This window comes from Pygocentrus nattereri, chromosome 23 (genome assembly GCF_015220715.1).
Source record: "Pygocentrus nattereri isolate fPygNat1 chromosome 23, fPygNat1.pri, whole genome shotgun sequence".
In the NCBI taxonomy this organism is placed as follows: Eukaryota; Metazoa; Chordata; class Actinopteri; order Characiformes; family Serrasalmidae; genus Pygocentrus; species Pygocentrus nattereri.
In genome coordinates, this window is record NC_051233.1 from 18268104 (window position 1) to 18276896 (window position 8793).

The window sequence follows — 8793 nt, forward strand, 5'->3', positions numbered from 1 at the left end:
TTTGAAAATGTGCTAGCTTTCACAAAACAGCAGATACAATAACATGGCATAATGAACATGATTTTACCTGTACGTGCATAATGGAATAACAGGTCTTCAGCTTGGTGACTGATATTGCTGAAGTTAAATGAAAGTCATTATGCCTTTTCTGTTTTTTTTTTTTTAATTAATTAAATTACCCTTATTAGTCCCACAAAGGGGAAATTTCACCTCTGCATTTGACCCATCCATGCAGTGAAACAGCACATACACGCTAGTGAGCAAACACACACTAGGGGGGAGGGGCACACCTGCCTGGAGCATCTGGGGAGCAATTGGGATTTAGGTGCCTTGCACGAGAGCACTTCAGTCACTTGCTATCGACTCAGGAGTTCGAACTGGCAACCTTCTGGTCACAAGGCTGGTTCCCTAACCTCCTACCTACATGAAGCACAGTGTTAGGAAGGTCCTTAAGCTAGCTGAGTGTTTTGGCTCAAGGGGTAGGGTGAGGGGAAGATGAAAAACAAATTTACTGATTTCCCCACCTTTTGGTCTTGTAAAGTGTATGATATATTAAATCATGCTTAATGTGACCAAGAACTTGAACTAACAAAGTGAAAAAGGTCAGTTTTGATTGGAGTTGACTTTAAACTAACTTACTCTACTTTTACTATCTGCTAATATAATGGTATGTGTGTAACGGTACAGAAAGTGATAGGATTTGCAGCAATATTCATAAACATGTTAGAAAGTACAATTTCTATATATGTTTTATAATTTAAATATAAAAAGAAATCCCACGCATTCTTTGGTCACTCCCAGGTTAAGTCGTCTGTTTATGCTATCTCCCTATACATCTTCAAAGGATCATTGTTTCATTATTGGCTTAATTGTTGGCTTGTTTTTAATGTTTTGTAAAGTGGCCTTCAGCTTGTTATTTCAATAAAAATATTATTATTATTATTAATAATAATTATTCTATTTACTATTATTATTATTATTATTCGTCAATAATAATGACTTTCATGCTGACAGTGAAGTATTGTAAATAATGAACACTTAAATTTACTACCCACAACACACAATGTCAAAGATGTAAAAAGTTTATTTATAAAAATTAAAGTCTATAAATACATATATAAAATATTACTGTTGGCCTTTACGTATTCACCTCAAAAACAGAGATAGTTTTAAAAGATGACACTCCACCTTATGTGAAGTCTGTACACACACAAAATAAGGCACACAAATATGAATATGTACAAGGCATATTTACAGTTTTTACATTTGTCATGATTGGCCCCTCCCAGTCCTGTCCATGTGTTCCTGTTGTGTTTTGGTTCAGCCCACGTGCTCTTTGTTTTGGTTTTGTAGTCCAGCCCCCTTGTTTAGTGACTCCGCCCATGATTGTTCCCACCTGTGTCTTGTGATCCCCTGTTGGCCCTGTTGTATTTTAGCCCTGTGTTTGCCCTTTGTCTGGACTGGTCTTTGTCTGAACTGTTTGATTTGTTGGAGTTTGATGTTTGACGTGCTGTTTGTATTCTTTGAAGTGTTTTAGTCTTGTTTGAGATTCTGTGTTCTTTATTGTCATGTCTGTCCCGCAATCTCTACGTGTTGGCTCTATGACCCTGGACTGTCTCGACCCTGATTTTGAATTTGCCCACAATAAAAGTCGCTTATCTCAGCGTATGCGTCCGCCTCCGTGCTCCACCACGTTACAACATTCAATTTTTTATATGAAACATGTCCAAGCCTACTTTTGCAATTCAACATGTATAAATAAGTTACACTGTTTTCATACAATGCAATTTTATGTTGTCTCTATAGCATGTAGGTTACACATCATTACCACAATCTTTAGCATTATTGCCTGTGGAATTTGAGTTGACTTAAAGGTCTAAACACAATTCATTAATTGATTTTACTCTTACATTATTCATTAATGTTCTACTCATCTTTCACCATTGTATGTGTGTTTATTCATAACTTTTCCTATGCACAGTTTTTCTCGATAAGGAAAATGATACAATAGAGATAAAAAATTAAGAAATCAGCTGAGAATAATGGTTGAAATAAGATTACTAGTGTGTGGATGTGCATGGTCAAAAAATTATTTGCCACTAAAGAAAAAAGTGCAATTATTTTGAGCAGTGTGAAACTAGAATGACAGCTAACAACAATGATAAATTAGCCCTATTTTGCTCACACCTGCACTGACACTTATATATGCCTGATTGGATGCTGCAGACTGAAAATGTCAGTGGTGTGAAAGTTCTTTGGGGTATGAGTAGCGGACAACTTAATTAATCGTTTATAGTGAGTGGAAATGCACCTGCAGTTCCCCGAATTGAATTAGTCATTTGAAAACAACTAATTATAGTAAAGGTGATGACCTCTAAACAATATGGGGCAGCCTGTATTTTTTAGCCTTTTAACCTGTCTTTTTGGTTGTATTAATACTGGCCAGTCGTTAATAAATGGTTATAGTTGTCAGCCCAGAAATTGCACATTGATGCAGCCCTACTATTTTACTCTGTAGTATGTCCAGGAAAACTTGGCTGAAAGAGAGGAAGTCAGTGTGAGAATGTATGAATGTCATTGGGCAGGATGAGGGATTCTGGGTGCCATGCCAGTAACCGACTGCTGCAGTTCTGGCCGCAACTGCACTGTTGGATCCACATGAAGTTACGGGTGAAGCCGTCGCCTTGCGGGCAGTAGAAACGCAGGCGGACAGTGCGGGTCAGTGAGGGGATGCAGCAGCGGCCATCCACACAGGAGCCACAGGACCGTGGACGGTAGTGGCGAAAGGTGGAGCATCCGGCAAACGTGATAGGAACAGGTTTGTGTGGCCTCACCGTCCTCTGACATTTCTTTCCTTTCTGAGGACGACAAAATGGAGTTAAAAATCACATACACTGGTCATCAGTTTTATCAGAAATCTCTGCTTTGTACTTACACCTATTGGTAAATTTACAACCATAAGACAATGGAATATTGTATATTGCCTGTGTATTTGGTATATCAGTACATTACTTTTTTTATATAGGTTTGCTATTTATACTTCACAATTATGTGTTGTCATTAGCTACTTCTACCCCATCCATCTTTGGTCAATTTTGGACCTCAGGGCTGCTGATCGATTAGATATTATTGGTGTAGTGGAACATTTTCAGCATAGCAGTGACACTGGCATTTTAGTGACATGGAAGTGTTGTGTAGTGTTGGTACAAGTGTTGCTGGAGTTTTTACACACGTCAGTGTCATTGACAGGTTGAAGTTGGTCCACCACCCAAAAATATCCAGCCAAGTGTTGCTCTAAAATCAGAAACTGAGTATATAAACTGAGTATAATAGTAACACAAATTGCACATTAGTAGATGGTCAACTATCTCCAACTGTATTCCATCTAGGTGTATCAGCAACATATGGCTTTCATATAAAGTGATGAATAAAAATTCTCCTGTCATGGTAGCTTACTTTCACTAAGGACGGAAAGCATATCTTAAATGGAGGTGTAATCTTTGTTTTCTTACCTTTGGCGTTAAGGCTGGGGTCCCACCACACTCTCGTATCTGACACAGGCGGGACTCCTTCATGAGCCGGCACTCCACATTACTATTGGTTACTCTGCTGGACACACCCATTCCACAAGTGGCTGAGCATGGGGACCAATCAGTGATCTGCAGGAAGCATGTGGACGGGCTAAGGGCGTGGGACTGGGAGGAGGTAATCCACTCTGAAAATATAAAACAGAGATACATATAAAGTATCTAAACATAGCTGTCATCTCTTCTGTGAGGAACCTTTTTAAAATTTCAAGAGCCTTCACATAATACAAAGGTTCTATTCAAATTAGAGGCCATTCTTAGAAGAAGTGTATTCATAAGTAAAGAACACAAGGCACTAAAAGATTTGACTTGGACCTGAACTTTGCTATACAGCAGGCTTGTTTGGCTTGATTTCCCTTCTTTACAGTTAAGTAGAAGCTTCATAAATAGACAGGTGGTGTGCAAAACAACATTAATTTATTGCTATAGTTCACATTCTTAAAAATAAAGCTGCCAAAATGGAGCAATGTAATCTCTGATTAATGCAGACCTACTTTGGCCAATAAAGGTGCCATGACCTATAGTCCAAAGGTTTTGGAATCACTTGTTAATTGATCATTTATGCTCTATTAAACACATATTTCAAGTATTTTGTGAACAAAAAGAACTTGTGAGAAAGTCATAAATAACATACTATGAGTATCATTTTATATGTAATATTGACCATTTTTGAATGGTATTTGATCACTTTTAAAAAATAAGGCTGGATTCTATTTTTATGCATTCAATCCTTACACAGCTGTGAGTGATTTTTCTCTGACAAATTATTTGAAAGCTGTGAATCTGCACAGGACTAGCATGTGAATATTTATCTGGAATCAAACTGGTTTTTATTTGAATCAAAATACTGATTGAACTTTTAAACAGTAGCGTACCTTGATAGGGTGCTCCTGCGCTGCTGTCCCAAGGTGTTGGGGCAACCACCAGCAGTTCGTTGCCCCTGAGGTCAGGGTGCTCTTGAGGTGTATGGTCAGCCGTCAGGTCATCTTCATCTATGCGGTTGTCATCATCACAAACCCACTCCTGACAGCAGCGACCAGGCACTGTGGTCAGTCGGGGCCGGGAGCAGTGCCAGCCAGGCAGTGGGATATGGTGTGGGCAGAGAGGGATGCAGCCCACCACTCCATCCATGCAATTGCAGTGGTGCTGACAGCTGGGCTGGAAGTCTTCACCATGCTGGTAGACTTGGCCATCCAGCTCACAGGGCCGACCTTGTGCCTCTGCTACAAAGTGATAGAAATTGTTGGGAATGCCAAAGTCCAATTTACCCAGTTTTCTCCTTGTTTCAAGTGTGGTTGATTAACCAACAAATTATTGATTTCTGAAATTTGCTTCTTTAAGGCCAGAGTACACGAAAAAACACAAACATGTTTGCAGTTGTCCATAGAATGTTCATAAAAAGAACATACAAATAAAATGGACAACAGTGAATGGCAAGAGAACATTCAATTTAAGAATATCTCTTACTAATTAGCATAGTGCAAACTTCATGCCTAAGTCATCACAGACTTTCCTTAAGCCATATTGAGTTGATAGTTGTGAAGCCCTGACCTTTTTCTACTGCTAAGTAATATAATTTGGCCAGTACAAGAAACCATATAAGCAAGCCTATTTGAGATTATTTAACAATTTGATGCAAACTGGAACAAGTATGTGATGATACAAACGTTCAGTTTGCAAAATGCTATGACTCCACCATTTGTTAGCAACATTAGCCTCTAAAGCAAAGCTAAAGAAGCAAAATTTGGATACTACATCAACTACATTTGGGGTAATAAGAAAACCCTAGCAGCTTAGCAGATGATGCAAACCTCAAGTAATATCAGTTGCATGCTCACAGCTGTTAAATGTTAGGAGGCACGCTAATATGTGCTGAAAGAACAATCAGAACCACAAACAACTCTGTGAGCATTTTAAAAGTTTCCAAGATTTCCACTTTTAGCCTTCCAGCCAGTTCCAAACATGCTCTTACTAAGCTGATTTGATAAGTGACCACTTGAACTAGGGCTAAAGCTGAGCATTGCCTCTTTACCTCGACACAGGCCTCTCTGGGGGTCTCCTCCTGCCCCTAGGTGGCAGCGCAGCCCCTTGATGTGGTCGCAGGGCTCTGTGAGGCTGCAGTCCTGGTTAAACTGCCTGGCACACTGCCGGCAGCATCCGCAGGAGTCTAGCACTGAGCTGATGCCTGGTGGGCAGGATGGGGGAGTGGAGGGGCATGAGCATTTCAGAGGACACGCACCCTGGGCCTGAGAGAGAGGGACAGGAAGATAAAAGGATAAATTTAATCCATCTATACTTCACGCTAAGTTTTCATAAGATGCTTTCTATTCCGTTATTAATCTTATTATCTTATAACTACACCCTTAGAAAAGGGCAAAGTTCTGAAGTAATATTGATAGAGAACCATTGTAACTCAAAGAACCATTTGAATACTTTAATGGTTGTTTGCACAGTTAACCCCCTTAAATGGCCATGGCCCACTGGTGAGCTCAAAGTTTTATTACAGACTATAGCTCTGCGTGGAAGTTCCTATAATTGTTTAATTATAAATCTTAGCCTAGGACTTTCAGGGGTTAAGGGTTTTTCTCCATGAGAACCTGTTATATGGTTCTTTACATAAGCTTTTATAGTTCTTTACAGCTTCAAAACATTCTTGGTACTGTAGAGTACGTTTTGCCAAGAATGTAGCATAAATGATTTAGTAACTACTACATAAGGTATGTAGCTATGAGAAAGAGCAACTGAAACCTGAACAGACATCTATAGAGATTTAAGGGGATAAATAAGAACAAGGTAAAAATAACCAATGCACAGTCAAACAATGAAAATGTATTTTTGTTTTCTGTCGGTTGAAAATGCCTATGAAATGTGACCTTCTAACATCTCATCTATATACACAGTCTAAATAGACTTTTAAATAAATGCATGCTAACTTGCTGTATGCAAGTATGCAAGGAATGTCTAATGTGAGCCCATATTGCCATATCATGCCATATTTAAATATGATATATTCAATCCGTAACTGACTAATTTTATTCCAGCTGGGTCCTATGTTCTTCAGTAGTGCAACACATATCTACGCATGCTTTCTCAATTTGCTTAATTTGGGTGATATGAAACCATCATAATAAAGCAAGAAGTGGAGTTTAGTTTCTCTCACAATCAATGATGATGTAGTGGGAGTTCTATAGACAAAATTGCTATATATTTTAGCTAAATCTTTTTCAATTTTCACACTAGGGGTGTGAAAGTACATCAGTGTGAATAAGAGTCATTTGCATTTATTTTGGAATGCCTGAATCAAAATATGTTCTTTTTTTCTTTGCTCCAACCAAAATTTAGCTCAAGCTATTTATATGTAAATGTAAAAAGCTTGGACCTTTATTGTCTATGTCTCATTTCTCTGTAATCAGTTCCCCCAACCACATTTGGTTTGGTTGATTAAGCCATTCTGAAACGTGCCAAAATAATTGAATCCTCTTAACCAATGTGGCATTGAATTGTAGTGAAACTAGAAATTTCATGTTGACACTGAATTGTCTCCTTAAAATGTGCAGTAGAATCATAGTGATGGCAAAGATTTACACCCCTGTTAAAACACAGTAAAAGTTGCTCTCACCTTCACAGCAGACCAGGTCAGAATCACCAGAGCGAGAAGATTTGCTTGCCTTAGAATCTTTCTCAAAGACAACATTTCAGCCAGAGAGCAAGGTATGTGGAAAGAAAAGTGACGCGAGCTGTCAAAGGTGCTGATGATGTGTAAGAAATGAAGTGGAGAAAAAAGAATAACGCTCTGAAGACAAGTGAAAAAAGCCTTGTTAGCGTGCTGCTTTCACCTCCTCCTCTTCTGTCCTAAACAGGCTGCTTGGTTTGTTTGACTCTGTGTTCCTGCAATCCGAAGCTTAGTCTCTGAGTGTGTGAAAGGCCAGTAGCAGTGTGGATCTCAGTTGCCCTTGATGAAGAGATTCCTTCAGTGGCTGCAGCTTTTATAGAGCAGCCAAAAGTACAGCCCCCTGTGATATCACACACACACAAACACACACACACACACACACACACGGTACAAGTCACTGTGAGTGGAATATTCTTCAATACATGTGAAATAAAGGAAGCAATTGTGACTAATTAGTGCTATTTCACTGCAGAGGAATCTTGGCCTTTTCGCTTCAAACTGCTTGTGCCATGTGTGTGCAGAGCAAATATTTGGATGCATAGTTTGAACAAATATACGCACTACTTGAGTTGGATAAGCCCTATTTTCCATCTGTGGGCTTCCAAGCCCCATCACCTTCAAAACACATTCCGAAACCAGCCTGAAAACGAGTGTCTGTGCTGATAAATGTGTGCCTGTGCTGTAAGGAAATAGTGAGAAAGTATGAAAGTAGTAACTTGTTTGCAGATTCTGTAAGAGGGTCTCATGTTAAGACTGTTATGAAACAGTAAAAAGCTGCTTTAATCATTCAAGTTCCAGGTTTATTTAGTTAGTAATCTTAAAGCAATGGTTTGAGCAGAAATGTAGTCCATTAGCCAAGACATGATTGGTGTCTAAAGTTTGCTTCTTTAGTTTCACCCAAGCTTCAAAGTTAACCCTAGCAAGTATCTTAAACACAGGGATTAGCAACCTACACACTGCCTTCCTAAATCATCACACACTTGTCTCAAATGGAGTTGTTAAATAATCTCAAATAGGTTTGCTTATATGGTTTCTGACACTGCGTGATATATAATATGGACTAAAGTAGGACTAAAGTAGGCTTCAAGAACGCTGCTACTGCTGGTTTTAGCTAAGCAACATACATTTCGTCTATATTTTTTATTTTGTGAGTTGTTATCCTATCTCAAATAGACTCACTTGTGGTTTCTAACACTCTACGGCATATCTCTACAAAAATAGTCAAAAACTACAAAGCTCAGGCTTCAAATGGCTGCTACTGATTTTAGCCATGCAACCCTATACCTGTTTTTCACTCTTTTTTAAGGAGCGAGACATCTCTTTTAAATTATTTTTAATGAGAGAGTCACATTTTGCTTGCAGTGTTTACATACAAGTAACCTATGTCATGACCAATTTCTCTGCATTGACCAGATCTAAGCCTCAGATCAGTTATAGTAACAGAGGGGTTAGCGTTTGCAGTTACTGAGTTAGCCTGAACTGTATGAAAGCAGTTTATCTTATTTTTGCTAGCAGCACCTTTCTAGTTGTAGC

The 8793-nt window shown here is 38.9% G+C and overlaps 1 protein-coding gene across 1 annotated transcript; it reads right to left on the reverse strand.

The window, feature by feature from the left end:
• Positions 1–1426: 1426 nt before the first annotated feature.
• ccn1l1 (cellular communication network factor 1, like 1) lies at positions 1427–7527 on the reverse strand. The gene is made up of 5 exons (XM_017697021.2): positions 7207–7527; positions 5620–5833; positions 4463–4810; positions 3513–3715; positions 1427–2858 (listed from the first exon to the last, which is right to left on the reverse strand). The coding sequence occupies exons 1-5, from the start codon at positions 7279–7281 to the stop codon at positions 2553–2555; spliced, it is 1146 nt and encodes a 381-aa protein (XP_017552510.1). The 5' UTR covers positions 7282–7527; the 3' UTR covers positions 1427–2552.
• Positions 7528–8793: the final 1266 nt, after the last annotated feature.

Bases quoted from the DNA above. Each gene is read 5' to 3' on its own strand.
- ccn1l1 (XM_017697021.2), bottom strand. From the start codon at position 7,281: ATGTTGTCTTTGAGAAAGATTCTAAGGCAAGCAAATCTTCTCGCTCTG. The intron at 5,834-7,206 runs GTGAGAGCAACT...CCTCTCTCTCAG, and splicing joins TGACCTGGTCTGCTGTGAAG to GCCCAGGGTGCGTGTCCTCT. The intron at 2,859-3,512 runs GTAAGAAAACAA...TGTCGTCCTCAG, and splicing joins CCCCAGCCTTAACGCCAAAG to AAAGGAAAGAAATGTCAGAG.